Below are 23,269 nucleotides of genomic sequence, written 5' to 3'. Positions count from 1 at the left end.
GTTCCCCCGCCCGGTTACCAGGAGGACTGGCCCCCACTCTGAAGTGAGGATCAGTCCAGGGCGGGGCGAATACTGATTTGGAGCTCAGTTGGAAATCGTTCTGATGAAGGTCAGAAATCAGATTCTTAACTAGATTCTGGAAGATCCAAAACCTTTTTCATTGCTGCTGTTCCTGAAATAAACTTAGAGAGTGCTACAAACACTCACTGCAGTGGAAAAGTTCCTTCTTTGTCCACATAGGCTGCATGAGCATTTTCCAGTACTTTCTGTTTTTATTCCAGATTCCCAACAGCTGCAGCCTTTTCCTGAAATAATTCTGCTGTTTATCAGAGGGTTGTGAATATGCGGAATTTTCTATCACAGCGAACTGTTGAGGTTAGGTCACGGAATATACTCAAGGCTGAGATAGACATTTTTAATCAGCAAGAGTTACAGGGAAGAGCAGGAAGGTGGAGCAGACGATTATGAGATCGGCCATGATCTGTGTGAAAGAGGGAGCATGCTCAGTGGGCTGAATGGCCTACTTGTACTCCTATGTCATGCGCCAACAATTGCCATAATGTCAAATAATTGTTAATTATTGAATTATATAAATCAGTGACCTGCTCCCTTCCACTGAATTAAAAACTCTGACATTTCTTTTAAGTTGGCAAGATTGAACCAGTAGACCACCACAGGAATTGTTGCTGGGACCTCAACTATTTACAACTTTTCACCATGACTTGGATGCAGGGCCCAAATATATGGTTGTGGGATTTTCTGATGCCATGCTCTGGTCAAGAAAATAAGTAAGTTTTGAGGAGGATAGAAAGAGTCTGAAAAGAAGCAAGATTGTGTAGAAGGATTGTCACATGCAAAATTGTGAACTTGTCCACTTTGGCAGTGAGAATAGAAAAATAATGAAAGTATTTAAATAGAGATAGATTGCAAAATTTTGAGGTACGGAAGAATTAAGTATCTTGGTATGAGTCAAAAAGGTTCAGTACCTGGATACAGCAAGGCATTGAGAAGACAAATAGAATATTGTTGTTCATTGCAAAAGTAATGGAATAGAAAAATAGGGATCCAAGTCATCAATTGGTTCTGTAAAAGTTGGGTATTGTGAAAAAGAATGCTTTTTGTCTTGCAGTCATCAGATAATTCATAAAAAATATCAATGTAAATTGAAAATATTCTTTTTATTTTTTTTCCCCCTCTTCAACGTTTAGTTTTGGGCTATTACATGCACCAAAATATTCTTGAATTTTTAACATAACAATCCACACTCGGCTTTGAAAAAAAAAACTGGAAAAGTTGCAATTAAATCTTTCTAGCTTTCTGTGGCAGTTTTCCAGTGCATTTTGTACTTGAATGAGTTAAAAACATTATAGCACCTTTAGCATTAAAAGAATTACAACACCTTAAAAAACATTTGAACAGGTACATGGATAGGAAAGTTTAAAGGGAAATGGGCCAAACGCAGGCAAGTAGGCCTAGTTCAGTTTAGGAAACCCGGTTGGCGTGGATGAGTTGGGCCAAAGAGTCTGTTTCTTTCTCGTAGTGCTCTGTAACAGTTCAAGTCATCTTGTATTTTAAGGTTGTAGATTCAATATACCAAAGCAGTCTTTTTATACTGTAGGAGGAGGATGCCAGTTCAATGGTAGTTGAACTCTGGTGGAGTTTTCCATGGAGAATGCATCAATATTTTTGAGAAGATTTGAGAATGCATTGGTTAAATTTAACTGGCAGCTAATTGCCAAGTTTTTTGCTGAAGTTTTAATCTTCACATTTAACTGTTAGCCATCGTATGACTGGTGCATTTTCATGGCAGACCCTCTGCCAATCAAGAATGAATTCACCAACCAATCAGCACTCTCTGCTCAGTGTATAAAGCTTACTCCCCCTTTGCATTTGATACTATGTAAATTGTCGTGATGAATGCAAGATTTTTAAAAATTGATGAGCAAAGTATGGCGTTTTCCTTGGAGACAGAAAAGCAGGGATATTCTGTTACAGTTGTCCACAGCATCAGTCAGGTCACTTCAGGAATATTGAGTATAGTTTTGGTCTCCATATTTTAGAAAGAATGTAAATGCATTCACAGCAGTTCAAAGAAGGTTCACTCAAATATAGCATGGAGTGGGATATTTTATCTTATGAGCAAAGTTTGAGCAAAGTGATATCAATTGGAGTTCAGAAGAATGAAAGGTACATTTACACTAATAAGATCCTGAGGGAACATGACTGGCAGAATGCTGAAAAGATATTTGCCCTTAAGCCTCGGATAAGAAGGCTACAGTTAAATGTAAAAAGTCTGTTATTTTAATATAGAGATGAAGAAATATATTTTCTTTGGAAGGCTCAAGGGTCTTTGGAACATGCTGCCAGAGAGGTATTGAGGTGTCTTCGATTACTTTTGAGGCAGAGGAAGATAGATTCTTGATGAATAATTCAGTCATTGATTATTGGCAGATGAGAAAGAGGATTGAAGCCACAGTTAGATTACCATGAACTATTAAATGGTGGAGCAGGTTTGAGGGGCCAAATAGCCTGCTGATTTTGTATTATTCATTGGTGGGACTTGGGTGTTGCTGGCTATGTCAACATTTATTGCCTGTCCCTTGTTGGCCTTGAAGGTGACGGTGAGCTGCTTTCTTGAATCGCTGCAGTTAGTGAGCAGAGCTAAGACCCATAATTCTGTTAGAGACAGAATTCCAAGATTTTGATGAAGGAAAGGCAATATGTTTCCAAGCCAGGATGTATGTGTATTTGAGGAAAACTTGCAGGTGGTGTTTCCATATATCTGCTGTTATTGTCCTTCCAGTTGGAAGTCGTCATGGGTTTGAAAAGTGCTGCTACTGAGTGTCAGTGGTGGAGGGAGTGGATGTTTGTGACTGCATTCCCCTGGATTGTGTCAAGCTTCTTGAGTGGTGTTGGAGCTGTCCTAAGCCTTAATCATAACTATTCATAATCTGATTTGTCTAATCAACCACTTCCCTGACATCCCTGCCACATTCAGTGATTTGTGTTCAAGTATGTGCAGATAGCTCTGTTCTTTCCCCACACCCCCCACCCCCCCCAGAATTGTCTGCATTCTTTCATCTTGCTTGTCCACACTCTCCACATTCAATTTCATCTGTCACATCCCAAACTATTCGACCAGCCTCAGTAATTTTCTGATGTATTCCTCTAGTCAGTGTCCCGTAGAACGTACTGTAGTGTAAGGGAACCACAACTGTTCCTTCATTTAAACAAAACGGATTGTGTTCTTGATCTCTCTGGAACACCCACTCTTTGGAACATAGTAATATTTCCTGAATTAATACTGTCACCTTCTAACTTTTCTTCTTGAACACATATCTGGGAATTTTAGTGCTCAGTCCTAGCCTTTAAGCCAGCTTTCTGTTTTGTGAAAATCTTTTTTAATGAAATGTGGCTGTTACAGCCAGTATGTACAGCAGCAAAACGGCACAACGAACTCTCCTTAATATCGGTACGTTCAAACAATGAAGGCCACCAGTTTAACTGTGAGAATGGAACCATAGTAGCCCAGGCCAAACATAGACATGCATGGGAATTCCTAGAAGCATAGCTTTCCACCCAAAATGCAATCAACAAACACATATAATTGGAGCCCATGTATAAACCCATACAGATCAAAACTGGAAATGACACAACTCACCATCATGGACCAAAATGGTGGCTCTGTTTTATTCTGAAATCTGGAATATATAAGATGCTACACTGACTGACTATGACTACAAATTTTGTGTTTCTTGAAGAAAATATATTGTTTATGTACGCACACAAACATCTTGTATCGCATGATTTGGCATGGGGGCTCAGTGATTAGCACTGTTGCCTCGATTCCAGTCTCAGGTGACTGTCTGTGTGGAGTTTGCATATTCTCTCCATGCCTATGTGGGTTTCCTCCAGGTGCTGTGGTTTTCTCCCACAGTCCAAAGATGTGCACGCTAGGTGGATGGCCATGCTAAATTGCCCATAGTATTCAGGGATGTGTAAATTAGGTGTGTTGGGTCTGGGTAGGATGCTTCAGGGGTCAGTGTGGACCTGTTGGGCCAAAGGGCCTGTTTCCTCACTGTAGGGATTCTATGACTTCAATGAAAATAGTATAAATTCCAAGTGGTGTAGAATAACACTGCTTCATTGGAGGCTCCAATAATGATGTCATCTAGCATGGTGACAAACATCTGAACGAGAACAAGCCAGCTCGGCGAGTAAGTCAACAACCTCACCCACAACCCGAGCTACAGACCTTAGCCAAACCTTTGGACGTTGGTCTGACCCTGAAGCAATATACCCACCTCCCTCAGAAGCTGCTCCAAAATCCTAGGAATCTAAAGCCCTCCATTGAATCCTTACATTGTGGAAACAGCCCATTTCGCCCATCAAGTCTGCACTGACCCTCTGAAAATCATCCCTCGCAGTCCCACCCCACTATCCTGTTTGTGTGACCCTGAATTACCCATGGCTAATCCACCGAGGTTGCACATCTTTAGACTGTGGGAGGAAACCGGAGCATCCAAAGGAAACCCATGCAGACATGGGGAGAAACGCCTCACAGATAATTGCTCGAGGATGGAATTAAACCTGAGTCCCTTGATGCAGTAGAACAAGCCACTAAGCCAGTGTGCAGGCCAAGTCGTACATTTATAAGCTATATCCTACATTTACTAACATGAAGCATTGAGGGTAATGAAATTTAAATATCTGATGCATTTGAAGAGGTTTCCCTAGTTTTTCCATCTCTTAGTATTTAAAACTTTAAATGGTTTGATGCATGATCAGTGCCTCCAATCTGGAGAAAGACTGCACATCCCCAGTAAGAACCTACAGGTCTCTGATTTGCAGGTCTGACGTTTTCCTCGGAACCAGTCCAGCTATCTTGGTTCAGTGGAAAGCAAAGCCCGTACTTGGATGAGATTTTAGGGTGCCAGTGACCATGGAGGTAATGGTTGGCTTACTAACTTTACTCTCAGTCCAGCTTTGGGGCTGGAGAACTAAATCCAGCCAAAGTCAAGGATGGGGAAGAAAACTAGTAAAAGAAATAAATGGTGGAGATGGTGTGGTGGGTTTAGATTTCAACATGGGAGAAGGAAGAGTTTGTGGGATAAACTTTCGCAGCTTGGAAAACTAAAAGGAAAATACACTAGAGAAATGATAATTTTGTTCTGTTTGTAAACTAGTTTTGCAAAGGATTTGCAGATTAGAAAGCCAAACTAATTATCTTGTTAAGATCTTGACAGTTGGTCAGTTCATCAGGAGCTGAATATCAGCCTCCTTTGAATCCAGAATCATAGAATCCCTACAATGTGGAAACAGACCATTGGCACATTGAGTCCACACTGACCATCTGAAAAGCATCCCACCCAGACCCACGCCCCTACCCTATAACTCTGAATTTTCTATGGCTAACCCACCTAGCTTGTACATCGATGGATGCTATGGGCAATTTAGCATGGCCAATGCCCCTAACCTGCGCATCTTTGGACTGTGGGAGGAAACCAGAGCAACAGAGGAAGGCCATGCAGACATAGGGAGCCTGTGCAAACTCCACACAGATAGTCACCTGGGTCCCTGGCATCGTGAGGCAGCAGTGTTAACTATTGAGCCACCGTACTTCCCCAAGAAGAAAGGAGAAATCTTTGTCTGGTCAGATCTTAGGGGAAAGAAATTCAGGCAAAGCCATGACTGGAAAATCATCAAGAGACACACACACACCCCCGAGTGAGACCCTTCTAGTGAACTGAGTACAAAAAGCTTTACTAGTTACACAGCCTAACAAAGTATTTCACTCAATTAACAGTGGGGTAAAAACAAGCACATCTTGAGTTTGTGAGCCATCATTCAACTGACTATCTATCATACACAGGTACAAAGACACTAGCACCATGCAGAAACCATGGAAATGTGACAACTGTTGAAAGGGATCCAATTATTCATCCTGGCTGTAAATTTATCAATGTACTGACATTGAGGACGGCACTACAGAGAAGCTGTGGAAATGTGAGGACAGTGGTAAAGGATTCAATTATCCTCCTCAATGGGAAATTCATTGATGCATTCATGCTGGGGAGAAGCTATTCCCTTGCTCCATGTGAGGGAAGAGGTTCACTGGATCATCCCACCTGCTGACACACCAGCTCATTCACACAGAGGAGGAACCATTCAGCTGCACTTACTGCAGAAAGAGGTTCAGGTTTTCATCCAACCTCCATGCACACCAGCAAATTCACATTGGGAATAAGCCATTCACCTGTTCCATGCGTGGAAAGGGATTCACTGGGTCATCCCACCTGCTAACATACCAGCTCATTCACACCAAAGAGAAGCCATTTAACTGTGGAAGGAGGTTCAGGTCTTCATCCAACCTCAGTGCACACAAGCAAACTCACACCGAGAAGAGGCCAATTCACTTGCTCTTTGTGTGAGACAGAATTTGCTTGGTTACACAGTCTCCAATAACACCAGTGGATTCACGCTGGGAAGAAGCCGTTGACTTGCTCTGTGTGTGGGAATGGATTTACGAAGACCCCCAACCTGGTGTTACATCAACTAATTCACACTGGGGAGAGGCTATTCACCTGCTCTGAATGTGGAAAGAGATTCACTCAGTCACAACATTTGTTGACACATCACAAGTTCATAGTAGAATGCAACCCTTGCAGTCACATGTTATTCCATCGAATCCCTACAGTGTGGAAACAGGCCAGTCTGCCCTCAAAGTCCACACCAGCCCTCTGAAGAGCTCCCCACCAGACCTATCCCCAACCCGTCTCTGTAACCCTGCATTTCCCATGGCTAACGCGCCTAACCTACACATCCCTGGACACTATGGGTAATTTAGCATGGCCAATGCACCTAACATCTATTAATAACATTACGGATTGATAGTCTGACAACATTTTGTTTGTTTCTGCCAAAGTTAACAACCCTTATAAATGAGTTTAATTTTCTGTCTGAAAATCATCGTCATGGAAAATCTGAATATTGTTAATTGCATTTTGTCTCAGCTTTCATCTTGCACTCATCTGAACATTTTGCAAGAATACCAATTTAAGAAAAGAAACAAACATTTATACTATGTGAGAATGCTCATTGGGTGGCAAGTTGTCTTTCAGTGCTAGAAGCGTTGCATGGAGAATGTGCCAGTTAATAATAATCAACAGTTAACTACCAGTTTAACGTAAGATGAACAGCTAAGGATCCTGGGATTGTATTCATTAGAGTTTAGAAGGTTGAGGGGAGATCTAATAGAAACTTACAAGATAATGCATGGCTTAGAAAGGGTGGACGCTGGGAAGTTGTTTCCGTTAGGCGGGGAGACTAGGACCCATGGGCACAGCCTTAGAATTAGAGGGAGTAAATTTAAAACGGAAATGAGGAGACATTTCTTCCCAGAGAGTGGTGGGCTTGTGGAATTCATTGCCAAGGAGTGCGGTGGGGACTGGGACGTTAGATGCCTTCACGGCAGAGATCGATAAATTCTTAATCTCACGAGGAATCAAGGGCTAAGGGGAGAGTGCAGGGAAGTGGAGTTGAAATGCCCATCAGACATGATTTAAATGGCAGAGTGGACTCAATGGGCCGAATGGCCTTACTTCCACTCCTATGTCTTATGGTCTTATAGTTTACAGCATGAACTTATTTACAATACATTTGTGACTGCTAGCATCAATGCTTATGGGTTCTGCCTTCACTAAATTTAATTGCTGCTGTGTCATAGTTGATTAAAAATCAATATTGATTGATGAAGATTTTATTGATGTGCCTAAAAAACAATTCACTGTTTTGATTCGTGTTCCTTGCTCATTTACATTCACAGTGTAGCTGTGATAGTATGTCATATGCAAGTCGTAAGGATTGTCAGCAAACATTTATGAGCACTTGCTATTTGGAAAGATGTTAATCAGTGGACCCTTTCAGAAACTGAATTGTAGATTTCAATTAGATGAAAGTAGTCAAGACAATTGTGCAAGTAAACACTAGAACAGCCCGTCAATGTGACAGTGGAACTCTACATGTTTGTATGATGAGATCAAGAGGATTCTTAGTCTTAAACATTCCCAAAGTTGTGATCCTGAAATCAAGGGCTGGCGACGTACTCACCAACAGAATTAATAGCATAGTTCCAAAATGGCAGAACAGTAGATGCTTCAGCCAGAGATCATCTGTGTCTGCTTCTTGTTCTTTTGTGTTCTCTTTCCTCTTCCTTGTTTTTGTTTCTGTCTTCTTCTCGGTGATGTCCTGAACTCACGGTCTCAGCATGGACTCTTTCTTCTGGCCCACTGTGGCAATCCCCCAGCCTATCGAGGCAGTTTCAGCAACATGTGGTCTTTCGGCCTGGCACAGAAGTCTTTCATCCCAGCATGACCTCAGCATGGAGTTCCAATTTAGAGGTGATTCCATAGCGGTCTTCTGGCCTCAAGAGCCTCAAATTGAAGTCCAGCGTAGTCTGGAACCAAGGCCTGGTGTGAACTGGAGGCTAGGTGCCAGCATGGACTGAGACGTAAAGACTGTTGTTCTGAACTTTCTATTTCCCTATTTTTAAATTTATTCTTACTATCTAAAATGCTAGACTTTTTATTTCTTTAGTTTTCTAATAATTTCTTCAGTACAGGTTTGTACAAAGAATCTAAAGCTAGCTACCTTCTACCTAAGATGGCACCTTAAGTGGTGTCTTTTGACTGTATGCTTTTGAGTACATGTGACAATAGAGCTAATTAAATTCAATTAAATCAACATTCTGCTAGGTTGGAGACCACTCTGGTCTGTACTCTGTAAGACCATACCTTCTGCCTTCATTTGACATACAAACATATAAGTTAAGAAAAGAGTCACCATTCAGCCCCATGAACTTTTCTACCCTTCAATAAGGTCATGACTGATCTGATTCTGGTTGGAACTCTGCATTCGTTCTGACACCTTTAATTATCTTTAATTCCCTTTTTAGTCAATAATCTAACTAACCCTGCTTTATTTATAGTTTCTGTCCCCGCTTCCATCACTCTCTGGGGAAGAGAGTTCCAAAGACTGTCAACCTTCAGACAGAGAAAAAAAAACTCTCTTTTTCTGGATTCCTTATTTTTAAATAGTGTCCCCTACTTCTACTCCTTACCACAAGTGGAAACATCATTTCAGCATTAACCAACCACCTAGCATTCTCCGAAATTACAATGGATACAAGCCTAACCTTTCCTCATAATATAACCACCTGACTGTCCCCATTACAAGTTATCAGCCAAGTGAATGACTGAAAATAAATGAATGCAAATTTGGAAAATCAACATCAGGAAAGAAGCTGGAACAGAGCAAGTTTTCTCATTTTGTCAAAGTTTCAAATTCTGCTTTAAAAAATTATCAGTAGCTTATAGCTCATTCAGAATTTCAACCCACATCCTCTGGCCAGTTGAGATTGTCCACTCAAATTGAGAATCTTAACCCTACAGACCCATGAGGAACTGAGCAGACCTTCCACACATAACCAATGTGAAATAATTTTTTCGTGTGTCTGGACTTGGCAAGTGGAGACATAAACCAAGTCAGTGACATCGCCTTTGCTAAGGTTGTGCCAAGTTCCAAAGAGACAGTCAAGGAGTTGTGGAGAAGTTAACATATGTAGTCAGCAACTTACTCACCCTGAACTCAACAGGAAAATTTCTGCAATAGTTCTCATTGAAAAGAGGGTTTTCCTTATCTCATTTTGCCTGTTTCTCTGTGTTTCTATTTCCTTCCCTATTCTGGCTCAGTTTCCACTATCTAAACATGGTCAGGATATTTTTGGAGATGAAGTTTCTTTATATGTTTCCAATGGCAACTGGTTGTAAATACATTGAGAACCATTTCATTGACCTTGAGGCTAGGTCCCAGCATGGAAGAGTTGGAAGGACCATTTTTCTCAACTTTTTATTCCTGTATTTTCTAAACTATCCCTTGATCTCCAATGCTGGACACTTGTTTCTTTATTTTATGATTTTCCTTCCTAAGAACTTGTATTGAAGAATCTGTACCAGGTACTTTGCAACCAAGATGGCATTGTAAGTGGTGAATTGTAAACTTTCACCTACTCATTTGAGTATGTGATAGTAAAGGTAATTCAATTAAATTCAATTGTGTTTTCTTTACATTCTAATTTACTCCATAACCTCAGTGAGAAAGTTCCAACTCCCAAAATCTGCACAAGACATCTATCATCCCTTCTAGTTGGGTCGGCTGAACTGCATTCCAGTCTTAGGTTCACTATCTACACTTTTGCCAATCCATCTAGTACTGGCCTGTATACCAAGGAGGATGGTGCACTGAACATTAGACAGTTAAACAATAGTGGTGAAGATGTCAAGTATGCATGCAGATCAGATAGTACTTAAATTATGGTTTTTAGGTGGCTCGTGCCTGCTTGCTGCTTTTGCAGAAAGCTGTGCTCTAAGTAACCATTTCCAGTGTGGAAGAGGACCAATTTCTCTTCAATGACACATTTCTGATTAAAATTTTATTTTCCTCAGCTAATTGTAATCATTCTTTTTATATAACATTACAGAATCCTCATAATATAATCCACAGCATGTTTTCTTTCTTCAAGACAAGTAAGCAACTTTTCAATGAAATTGTCATGAGAAAATTATTTTCTATTCAAAGGTATTTGTTATAATTTGCATTAATTATTTCTCATTTATCACTTGGTCATTTATATAAACAATTTTGATAAGAATATAGAAGGCATGGTTATCTGGTAAGCGGATGACACCAAAATTAGTGGTATAGTGGGCTGAGAAGAAAGTTATCTCGAAGTAAACGGGATCAATGGGGCCAATGGGCTGAGGAATGGCAGATGGAGTTTAATTCAGACAAATGCAAGGTGTTGCATTTTGCTAAGGCAATCCAGGGCAGGACTTTCACAATTAATGGAGAGTGTGTCTCGAACAGAGAGACATAAGGTTGCAGGTTACTGGAAGTGGTATCACAGGTAGATTGGATGGTAAAGAAGGTGTTTGGCACGCTTGCCTTCACCGGTCGGAGCACTGAGTATAGTAGTTGGGATGCCTCGTTATAGCTCTATAAGTCATTGGTAAGGCCGCATTTGGAGGTCTGCATACAATTCTGGTTGCCCTGCTATAGGAAGGATGCTACTAAACTGGAAAGGATACAAAAAAATGGCTTGCAAGGATGTTTCTGAGACTGAAAGGTTTGAGGTATAAAAAAAGGCTGGCTAGGCTGAGGCCTTTTTCCACTGGACTGCAGGAGGCTGAGGGATGACCTTTATAGAGATTTATAAAATTACAAGAGGCATAAATAAGGCAAATAGTGAGGTTTTTCCCCGGGGTAGTGGAGTCCAAAACTCGAGGGCATAGGTTTAAAGTGAAGGGGAAAGATTTACAACGGACCTAAGGGGCATCTTTTTCACACAGATAAATATACGGAATGAGCTGCTAGAGGAAGTGGTTGAGATGGATACAATTAGAACATTTAAAAGACATTTGAACAGATACAAGGATAAGAAAGGTTTTGGGGGATATGTGCCAGACACAGGTAAATGGGACTTTAGTTTAGGAAACTTGGGCAGCATGAACGAGTTGGGCTATAGGGCCTGTTTCTGTGCTGCATGACTCAATGACTCTATCTCTTCAAGCAGTAAAATACAAAGGTGAAGATTCCTTACATCAGTGCACATTTTCTATGAATCCTCCTAAAGTACAAGAATGATCTCACTTAATGTCACTTTGTCATTTTCATAACTATTAATCTGTGTCCTAAATCCATATACTTGCCTGTGGCTCATATCCTTTGATCCCTTTGCTTGACAAAAGTTGTGAGAGCATGGAATGCGTTGCCAGCAGCAGTTGTGGAAGCAAGGTCATTGGGGTCATTTAAGAGACTGCTGGACATGCATATGGTCACAGAAATTTGAGGGTGCATCCATGAGGATCAATGGTCGGCACAACATTGTGGGCTGAAGGGCCTGTTCTGTGCTGTACTGTTCTATGTTCTATGTTCTAAAAATTTATCTGTCTCAGTTTTAAAATTAACAACTGATGCAGCATCCATTTGTGAAAGAGTTCCAAAGATCTGCCACCTCTGTGTTTCCTAAGAGCTCTCCTGAATGGTCAGGCCGCAATTGTCATTCTGTGCCCCCTGTTCTATAATCCCCAACCAGCAGAAGTAGTTTATCTACCCTGTTAATATTTTGAAAACCTTCTAAATTCTGGAGAAACCAGGCCTAATTTGTTTAACCACTCCTCATCACCCCTGAAGTCCAAATATCATTCTTGTGAACCTATGCTGTACTCCCTCCAAGTCCATTTATCCTTCCTAAGGTGCAGTGCCCCATTCTGCTCAGAGTACTTGAAGTGGGCCTAACCAGAGTTTTGTATAATTGCAGCATAATGTCTACATTCTTGTACTGCAGTCTTCTGGATATAAAGACCAACATTCCCCATTGGTTTTCTTGATTATTCTGTGCTTATGCTTACGTAGATGGCAAATATTGTATGTTAACTGAGATCTTGCGGGGAGACAGTCAGTCTGACAGGGAGAGGTAAGAATTTAACTAGGTATTGGACTGTGTTTTCTGGGAGAATGTTTCTGGCTGTGATGGCATGAAGACTTGAAAGCTTCCTGCCTAATTTTCCATTATCTACTATTGGAAATTCAGTGAATAGAAATTGATATAAGTATCACTGACATTTTGAAAACTACTCAGGTAATTGGCCAGTTTTGTTATTTTCTTTTATTTGTCCTTTATCTCTGTTTGTTTGTCTGTCTGTCTTTTGTGTGAATGGGGATGAAAACAAAAGCAATTAGGTTCATAAGTTGAAATCTAAAGTGTTTTGTTTAAGCTATTGACCCAGTGATTAGAATTGATTATTTGCAGATTCTGAGATTGAGGTTTTTCAAAAATCTGGTTCGGAATTTTTGGGGTCAATTTTGACACTCTTGAAAAACATTCATTTTACTGTGTTGCAAATTGAGGTAGAAATGCTAATTTGGTTTGGCGGTCTGTCTCTGTGTCATAACAATTAATATGCAGGTACAGCAAGTGAAGTAATTAGGAAACCTCATTGAATGCCACTGTTTCTTGCAAGGAGACTTGAACAGAGAAGTAATGAGATAATGCTTCTGTTGTACAGGGAATTTGACAGATGAGATTTGAAATACAATGTGCCTTATTGGTTTCCTTATTTAATTAAAGATGAAAAGTCATTGGAAACACTTTGGAGAAAGTTCAGCAGACTAATAACTGAAATAGACAAGTTGTCTGAGAAGGAAAGGTTGGACGGACTGGACTTGTATTCTCTGGAGCTCAGAACAGCAACAGGTGACTGGATTGAAACATGTAAGGTCCTGAAGGGTCTTGACAGGATGGATATAGAGTCAATGTTTCCTCTTGTGGGGGAATCTAAAACAAGGTCTATTTAAAAATGAAGGGCCACCCATTTAAGAGACAGATAAGGAGGAATATTTTCTTCTGGAGGGTTTTAGTAACTCACTGAAGACCATAAGATGTACAAGCAGAAGTTGGCTATTCATCACATTGAGTCTGCCCTGCCACTTAACAAGATCACGGCTGAACTGATAATCTTCAACTCCAAATTCCTGTCTTTTCCCCGGTACATAATACTCAATGTATTCTTATGGAGACTGTTTCAATGTCCTGTTTGTGATCGGGGATTCCCGCATTCATTCCAATGCTTGAATATCTGAGAGTTTATAAATGAGTGTCTAAATCATATATAGTTCCTGCCGTGGAGCTGAAGGAATATAGCAGGCCAGGTCTCATCTGATGCTGCCTTGGCTTGCTGTGTTCCTCCAGTTTCACTGTGCTTTCTCTGATTCCAGCATCAGCAGTTCTTACTATCTGTATTGTTCCTGCTGTCGTTTTGCTAATTCCGGCTTTTCCATCAATTTCCTTCTTTCTAGTGGTTAATGGAAAGTCCATGCAGAAAGCTTTTAATATACTGTGTTTCACGACAGTCTACCCAGCATTCCCCTATCCCCATAGTAGGAGATCAGGGCGCAGTCGCGAAAACTGTGTGGAATATGGTACGGTGCAGGCGATAATGCGGCAGTTTTCCTCATAGATCCACATGGGGTAAGAATGGGTAGTGGGGGATAGAGGAAACGATGGATTCGGCGAGTGAACCAGGAGGGTTTATAACAATACTCTGTAAGCGGCTAACCCGCAAAAAGAACTTTTCGACACCGCCACTTGCACAGATTGGGGTCGTAGTGTTAGGATTCAGACAATGGCCGCCATCTTTATCGGGGGCAAAGGGCAATTTTGTGCATGCGCAGTCGCCACCTTTTGTGGGGGCTTGGACGGAGGGAAAGCCACCATTTTGCTGGGACAATCTGCCGAAGGAGAGGGAAGGACTTCCTCATCATGGTTTAAAATGGCAACTACCTGTACATCAAACCATATCACCGTTTGAGTTCCAGCCTTGGGCGGCACCGTGGTTAGCACTGCAGCCTCCCAGCGCCAGGGTCCCAGGTTCGATTCCAGCCTTGGGCGACTGTCTGTGTGGAGTTTGCACATTCTCCCCGTGTCTGCGTGGGTTTCCTCCCACAGTCCAAAGATGTGCAGGCTAGGTGGATTGGCCATGCTAAATTGCCCATAGTGTTCAGGGGTGTGTGGGTTATAGGGGAATGGGTCTGGGTGGGATGCTTCAAGGGGCGGTGTGGACTTGTTGGGCCGAAGGGCCTGTTTCTACACTGTAGGGAATCATCTAATCTCAATGATCGGGGAGATGGCAGCCTTCTATATCAGTTATTTCTTCACTGTGGGTCAAAATCCTGGAACTCCCTCACTAACAGCATTGTAGATGTACTTGCACCAAATGGACTCCAGCAGTTCATGAAGGTAGCTTAACGGCACCTTCTCAAGCGCAACTAGGGGTGGGCAATAAATGTTGGCCCAGCCAGTGATGCCAACTTCCCATGAATTAATAATAAAAATAATTCTCTGTATATCTAGCTAATATCTTAAATCTGTGATCTGTAATAATAAGTTAAGGTGAACTTGTTTTCAATATTAACTCTTATTTAAAGGTATCATAAACTTGTATACCTCATTCATATCTGCCACTTGGTCTCTTTTCCAGAGATAACAGCCTGGGTTTCTCCAACCTCGCATTCTGAGTCCATGTTTACCAACTAATTTGTTCCACGTCTGAACTCCCTGAACAACTTGCTGTCAGTATCACTTTCACTGTCTCGAATCATGAGTTATAATCAATTTCTTTTCTCCTCCTGAGCTTGTATTTACCATCAATGGGCTCTTTGGTGCAATGGTACAGGCCTTCCTTCTGGGCCTAGAGGCTGGATTCATAGAATCCCTACAGTGTGGAAACTTGCCATTTGGCCCAACAAATCCACACTGGCCCTCAAACATCCCACCCAGAACCACCTCCCAAAACCCACCTAATCTAGGCATCCCTGAACACTATGGCAATTTAGCATGGCCAATCCACCTAGCCTGCATGAGTTTGGACTGTGGGCGGAAACCAGAACTCCTGGAGGAAACCCATGCAGACAGTTGCCCGAGGGTGGAATCGAACCTGGGTTTCTGGTGCTGTGAGGTAGCAGTGCCAACCACTGCACCACCGTGATGCCCTTGACAGACACTTTAGTTCCAAAATTAACAACCAATATGCAGCTACACGTTGGTGGGGATCAAACCCATGACCTTTGGTTTATGAGACCAATGCCTTCCCACTTGGCCACCACACCCTGCTTTGTGTAATAACATCTCTGACCAGGTTAAGAACAATCTATAATGACCATCAACTTCTGCACTTTTTATCACCAGTTTTTCTTCACTGTTTCATGATTTATAGGTGTCACTGACTGGGCTAGCAACCCTAAATGCTGGAAGATGCATCATGAGCTGTTGCATTGAGTTGCTGCTTTCCAAATGTTATAGGTATACCCAGTCCTATCAGGAAGGATGTTCCCTGTATGTTGACCCAGAGACAGTAAAGGAATGGCAGTATAGGTCTATGTAAGGATGGTGTGTGGCTTGGAAGGGAACTTGCAAGGGCTGCTGTTCCTGTGTATCTGCTGCCTTTGACCTTTTAGGTGGTAAAGGTTGTGGTTTTGGAAGCTGTTGATAAACTTGTTGAATTATTCTGGTGTATTTTGTGGATGGTACACACTGTGCCAGTGCTGAGAGTGGTGAATTTTGTATGTGTCAGATGAGGTGCCAAATATACACTGTTTTGTCCTGATGGATAGTTGCTTGAATGTTGTTGGGGTTGCACTAATCAAGGCAAGTGCACAATATTCCATCATATGCCACACTGCAGATCGACAGGCACTGGGGAATCGAGAGGAGGTGAGGACCTTGCTGAAAAATTCCCAGCCTTTGAACCTTCTATCATCATCACAGAGTTTATACAGATGTTCCAATTCAGTTTCTGCTAAACGGTAATGCCCCCCCCCCCCCCCCCCCCCCCCCCACCACCTCCCTCACCCTGTACACGTACACAAGGATATGGATAGTGGGAGGATTCAGCGATGGTAATGCCATTGAATATCAAGGGTCAATGGTTAGATTCTCTCAGCAGAGTTTCAGTTTGGCATTTGTGTGGCATGAATGTTACTTGATTCCTAGTTTTCATAGCCATCCTTTTTTTCACCGAATCACAGAGTAATTGAATGATTACAATTCAGGAGGACTTTCAGCCTTTTGTACACATGCTGGCTCTCTACAAGAGCGAATCAGATCATTCCAATACCCTGCATGATCCTTAATAAGATCAGAATATAGCACCATTCCCTGATCACCTACAGAAAAGCTGATGTTTAACTTCTTGAACATTGCATCTTTGTGATGAAGCTACTCCCACGCTGCTGTTGGGTGAGGAATTACAGGTTATTCACCCATGGCCAGATACATCCAAGGGTAGTGTCGGAGGGGTAGGTTTTAAGGAAGTAGAGTGATTACATGAGTGGAAAGATTTAAGGAGTCAGTTTGACACCATATGGCCCAGACAGTTGAAAGAACAGTCAACAAAGCTGGTGCTCAAGCCAACATTAGAGGAGTGCACATATTTCAGAGGATTAATAGATTGAAGGAGGTTAAACAGATACAGAGGGGCAAGACTTGGACAGTGTCTGAAAAGCAGCCTGAGTTTGAGGTGCTTCTGAAAAGGATGCCTTCATAGGTCAGCAAGCACAGGGATGAAGCACATTTGCAGCTGAGCTTGAACATGGGAGGTTGGCAGAGTGTCCATTAGAATAGTTAAGTCTATAATAATAGAATCCCTACTGTATGGAAGCAGACCATTCAGCCTGTCAAGTTCACACAGACCCTACGAAGAGCACCCCACCCAGATGAACCCCCTACCCTATCCCTGTGATCCTGCATTTCCCATGGCCAATCCACCTAACATCTTATAGGAGAATGTGCAAACTAAGGACAGTCACCAAGGATGGAGTCGAACCCAGATCCGTGGTGCAGTGAGGAAGCACTGCTAACTACTGAGCCACCATGCTGCCCAAAGGAATGAGTGAGCAGTTCAGCAGAAGATAAGTTGAGACTAGGTCAGAAAGGGTGGAATTGTGATTATGTGGTTAACTCATCCTGATCTGACAGTTTTATGTATGGTTGTGAACAGTCTGTTTCACCCTCAGCAGTTGCCAGGGCAAGGGATGGAGTCAGTCTCTCAAGAATAGAGTTTGTAGAGGGGACTGAAGACAGCAACTTTGGTGTTCCAAATATTTCAATGGAGGTGTGACTTTGAAAGAACTCAGAGGTGATGGTGTTCACATCTACTTGTTATCCTTGTAGAGAGTTTGGAGGTTTGGGAGATTCTGTCAAAGTTCTGGTTGAGTTGAGGAATATGAATGTCTTTGTGCATGAATCACAGAAATCTATTGTGCAGATATATCAGGTAGTAGGCAAGGCAAATGACATTTTGGCATTTATTGCTTAAGAAATAGAGTGTAAAAATAGGAAAGTGTTGCTGCAAATGCAGAAGGCAATTGTGAGACCACGTGCAGAGCACTGGACAGTTGTTGTCTCCGTACTTGAGGAATAATTAATTGCATTGAGGGCCAGAGAAACTTCACTAGATTAATTCGAGACAAAAGGCTGGTCTTTTAAGGAGAAATTGAGCAGTTTAGGCCCATACTCACTAGAGTTTAGAAGAATGAGAAGAGATCTAATTGAGGTGCACAAGATGCTAAAGTAGATTGACAAAGTTGACTTGGAATTAATGTGTCCCCTTCTGAGGCAATCTAGAATGAGAGGTCATAGTCTTAGAAAAAGGGGCGGCACATTTGAAATAGAAATGATGAGGAATTATTTGTCTCAAAGGGTCATGAATCTGTGTAATTCACAACCTCTGAGTGCAGTGGACACTTGAACATTGAATAAATCTAAGGAAGAAACAAACAGATTTTTAATTAGTAATGGTTTGAAAGTTTACAGAGAGCAGGCAGGAACGTGGAGTTGAGGCCAAGATGAGATCAGCCACAATCATATTAAATGGTGGAGCAGGCTGACTGAATTGCCTACTGCTGCTCCTAGTTCTTTTGTTCTTTCTCCTCATGCAAACCCTGCAAACGAATGGATTCCATCTGCACAATTTCACAACCGGCCTTTGTGAGGATGCTCTCATTCCATGTTCTCTGTTTTGAATCACTTTCACAGGATAACGAAAGTGGAGGAAGTGCAGTCAGGAAACTCAAATCAAACATCACACCAGGATCTGACAGTTACTCAAACTATCACAATCTGAATATCATTGGATTTTGAACAAAGAAGGGAAGAACACCAACCACAGTGGGGGGGCGGGGGGAAGAAAAACTAAACATGTGTATTCTATATTCAGCCAGTCAACCGGAATGTCAAGGCACAAATGTATCTGAGAAGCCATAGAAATGTGGGAACTGTGAGAAGGAATTCAGTTACTCATCTGAGCAGGAATCTCACAGGTGCAGTCACTGGAGAGAAATTATTCACCAGTTCCACACGTGGGAAGCATTTCACGCTGTTGTCCTCTCTGCTGGGTCACCAATGAATTTACAGCAAAGATAGATCTTTTAAATGACCAGATTGTGGGAGCTCCCATAGAAGTTTTGGGGAACTGATGTCTCATCAATCTGTTCACACTGATGAGAGACCATTCAGGTCCTCTCATTGCGGGACTCAGTGCAGGCAATCATCTGAACTCATTATTCACAAGCGAACTCAAACTAGGGAGAGACCATTTACCTGCTCAGAGTGTGGGAAGGGATTCACTCAGTCGTCCACGCTGCTAAGACACCAGCAACTTCACACTGGGGAGAGACCATTCACCTGCTCCGAGTGTGGAAAGGGATACACTCAGCCATCGGAACTTACTCTTCACCAGCGAATTCACACTGGTGAGAGACCATTCACATGCTCCATGTGTGGGAAGGGATTCACTCAGTCGTCAACCCTGTTGAGGCACCAACGAGTTCACACTGGGGAAAGACCGTTTACCTGCTCAGAGTGTGGGAGGGGATTCACTCAGTCATCTGACCTACTAATTCACCAGCGAGTTCACACTAAGGAGAAACCGTTCACCTGTTCAGAGTGTGGGAAGGGATTCACTCATTCATCCACCCTGCTGATACACCAGCGAGTTCACACTGGGGAGAAACCATTCACCTGCTCTGATTGTGGGAAGGCATTCACTCGGTCATCCTATCTGTTGACACACCAGCGCATACACACCGGGGAAAGACCATTCACTTGCTCCAAGTGCGAGAAGAGATTCACTCGGTTATCCAACTTGCTGACACACCAGCGAGTTCACACTGGGGAGCGACCATACATCTGCCCAGAGTGTGGAAAGGGATTCACTGATGCATCCAACTTGCTGAGTCACCAGCGAGTTCATACTGGCGACAGACCTTTCAAATGCACAGACTGTGGGAAGTGCTTTCAGTGTTCTAGGGACTTGACACGCCATCAACGTGTTCACACTGATGAGAAGCCATTCAGATGTTCTCACTGTGGAGCTGGGTTCAGGCGATCATCTAACCTCATTGTACACCAGCGAATTCACACTGGGGAGAGGCCGTTCACCTGCTCCCAGTGTGCAAAGGCATTTACTCACTCAACTGCCCTGCTGAGACACCAACGTGTTCATGAATAACTGCAGTGTTTAGAATTTGCAGTTAATCATGTCCAAGCCAAAGTATGTTTATTGGAGTCCATTTCTGTTCATGTTAATAAATTCCAGTCCAGTTGTAAGGATTAATATCCTGGATAAATGTCAAACACATTTGGCTTGGTGTTAGACCCATAGTGTGTCGAATCTTTGTAATATATCTTTAGTTGCTCTTGAAGGGCACTCCTCCGTACATTCTCCATCTTCACCTCCACCAATAATTGTGAGGAGCTCATGAACTCTTTGTCAGAAAGATTGAGCCCAGCTGATAGCGATCTCTGCTGCTATCCTTCCTGAAACACAAAGGGCCAAAATTGCCTCTAAACTCAAAGCTTTCTCCAAGCAACCTTCAGCCACACTAGCCAGCCCCCACTGGATGGCGATGGTTTGGATTCTCTGATGGTGCAGCTGTGCACCCATTCGTCTGCTCTAGAAGTCAGTGATTGTCCAACTGACATCAGCGCCGAGTTCACGCTAGGGAGAGATTTGCCTTTTTTAAAATTTGATTTATTGTTGTCATGTACCTAAGTATTGTCAAAAATTTTGTTTTGTGAGCAGTACGTACCAGATCATGTTGCATAAGGAGGTACAGATCATAGGGTGTTTAGCTTGCTTCATGTGTGTGTGGGGGCAGAATTCATTTATGTGACTGGCATATCAGTTAGTTCACACAGATGAAAGACCTTTTAAAATCAGGATTGCAGAAGGGGTTAAACGCTCTCCATAGAGCTGATTTGATATTAATTCATTCACGCTGACAAGAGATTGTTCAGCTACTCCCACTAAAGGACTGAGCTCAGGGGATTGTGTGATATCGGTATCCAGCAGCATTTTCACACTGGGGAGAGAACATTCACTTGTTTTATGTACCCAGTCATCCCACCTCCAAACACTTGACCACACTTTTTTTTGAAAAAGGTTTTCAACATTCTGTATGCAGATGTTTAAAAATAAAATGGACTAGCTGACATAGTAACATATCCACACGGGCTGTTCATATGCTCCATGCGCGGGAAGAAGTTTACTCAATCATCTCAGCTCCTGGCACAACACTGAGTGACTACAGGAGTTGTATTCTGGTGTGACTGGTGCTGTTCATCACATCATGTTTATTTTTACGGTTTGAGTTGGCTTCTGTTGATGTTAATAATTCCAATAACTGGGCTGCAGTTCAGCATCTTGATAAATGCCAAATCAATAATCTTTGGTGTAAACACAGTATTTTTGGAATTGTGTCTTCTGCAGTTATTGTTTAAGGCAAATCTGATGATAGGATTGTGTAGCAGGAACAGGATTTAAGCCTGGACACTGTCTTACACTGCCACGTTGAGAGGGACAGATATCATTTTAGTCTTTTTCATCTGTCTTTGCTGACAGAAAAGTCTCCCTCTGAGTTAATTCTGAGGTACACAAAAAAAATGTTCCAGTTGCTCTGGTTCAGATTCTGTACACAGAAAGAAGCTCCGTTACAGCTGTAAAGTCCGAAAGAACTATGTGAATGCTAGAAACAAGCTGTCGAATCAGTGATCTGTCGATGGCAAAACAGTGATCTGTTCCTCGCTGAAAGTTAAACAGCAAACGTTTCCAATCTGAAAATAACTGTGGTGCTATAATGTGCAGATATTATGTAATAAAATTTTGCAAAATAAAACTGTTCTTTTTAAAAATCGAACACAGTAGACCATAGCTGGGTTGCTAAGGGACATCTGATTTTTACAACTACAGTGAATGTGAAGCTCCAGAAAGCTTGCAAATGAATTACAAAGAGAGGCTTTCAAAACATGGAGAACTTTGAAATTCAGTGGACATTTCCACGAGGGTAAACTAAAAACTCATTGATTCAATGGTTTCTCTTCAAAGGCAAAAGTATTAACTTGTAAGGACTTAAGGTGTGAAAAGCCTTGGCCTCTTTGAAATTTGTAGACAATCAAAGAATTCAAAACAGGAATCAGATTATGACATGCTTTTGGAAACATGATATGATATTCTGAGTTGCATATCAAAGCTATTGAAAAGACAGGAAAAGCTGCCTGTACTGAGGGGAGGTGACAATGATGCAATTGCTAGACAATTAATCCAGACACCCAGGTAATGATAGGGGGAGGGGGGGTGCGCAATTCCACGCCAGCAAAGCCCACATCCCTTCAGAGACACTGCACTTAATTCAAACACTAGACCTGAATCAAGCGATTTACTTCAATTCACATTGGTCCATGTATGTATGAAGATTGTATAATTTGCTCATTAAATAACCTTCAGAGCAAGAGTGTGAAATAAATTATTTTTAAGCACAAAAGGCTTTGCTGCTGGATGTTTAAATATTAAATTGATGTGCTCAATGGCAGGAAATGTACATGCTTATGTAAAAATACATTGTTCACGTGTGACAATGTTTTGAGCAGTTTCAACAGTGACTTTATACTGTATCCACCATTTTAATGCAGATGTTAACTCATAACTTGCTTGAAGTAATATAGCAGGAGGGTGTTTTAACAGCTGTTTGGTACAAATAAATATTCCTTCAGCCACATCACGAACTCCAAATAGCCTGGGCCAATGAAATTCATGTTATGTATGATGGGATCTTGACAGCACTTGGTTTTTACCATCAAAGTTGAACCTCCTCCATCCCCACACTCTCAAATCAACAGATGAAGTGTACACAAAGATAACAAAGACATCCCACTGGCAGTACACTACTGTGAGCCGTACTCCCGTGAAATGTACATCTTCCAGTCTATAGTTAAGGCTTGCCTACCTGGAAAATCAATTTATCCCTCTGCTTCCTGTTAGCTAGTCAGACATCTACCTGCGGGAATATGTTACTTATTAAGCCATATGTTCTTGTGCAGCACTTTGTATCAAGTACCTTTTGAAACGTCTTCACATTTATTTTAGATACACAGTTGCATTGCCTTAGCCTCCAGAGCTAAGGACCAGAAGCTCAAAATAGGATTGGCATAGTATAAAGAACAGCAGATGCTGGAAATCTGAAACGAAAACAGAAATTGCTGGAGAAACTCAGCAAGTCAGGCAGTGTTTATGGAGAGAAAGCAGAGCTAATGTTTCATGTCTAGTGACCCTTCTTCCATTTTGAAGGATCACTGGACCCAAAACATTAACTCTGCTTT

General features: G+C 41.9%; 1 protein-coding gene across 5 annotated transcripts; it reads left to right on the top strand.

The window, feature by feature from the left end:
- The first annotated feature begins 47 nt into the window (after positions 1 to 47).
- LOC132206742 (zinc finger protein 239-like) lies at positions 48 to 22,799 on the top strand. 5 transcript variants are annotated; one of them, XM_059641602.1, is made up of 3 exons: positions 72 to 109; positions 10,538 to 10,583; positions 18,650 to 22,799. In XM_059641602.1, the coding sequence occupies exon 3, from the start codon at positions 19,089 to 19,091 to the stop codon at positions 20,121 to 20,123; it is 1,035 nt and encodes a 344-aa protein (XP_059497585.1). In that variant the 5' UTR covers positions 72 to 109; positions 10,538 to 10,583; positions 18,650 to 19,088; the 3' UTR covers positions 20,124 to 22,799. The 5 variants fall into 5 exon arrangements, with proteins under 5 accessions (XP_059497584.1, XP_059497585.1, XP_059497583.1 ...); XM_059641601.1 differs by lacking the exon at positions 10,538 to 10,583 and having other exon boundaries at positions 48 to 109; XM_059641600.1 differs by lacking the exons at positions 72 to 109; positions 10,538 to 10,583 and adding an exon at positions 14,002 to 14,086.
- Positions 22,800 to 23,269: the final 470 nt, after the last annotated feature.

Source organism: Stegostoma tigrinum, chromosome 42 (assembly GCF_030684315.1).
Source record: "Stegostoma tigrinum isolate sSteTig4 chromosome 42, sSteTig4.hap1, whole genome shotgun sequence".
Taxonomy (NCBI): domain Eukaryota; kingdom Metazoa; phylum Chordata; class Chondrichthyes; order Orectolobiformes; family Stegostomatidae; genus Stegostoma; species Stegostoma tigrinum.
The sequence above is the reverse complement of the archived record's forward strand: the minus strand, read 5'-3'. Positions and strand labels throughout refer to the sequence as shown.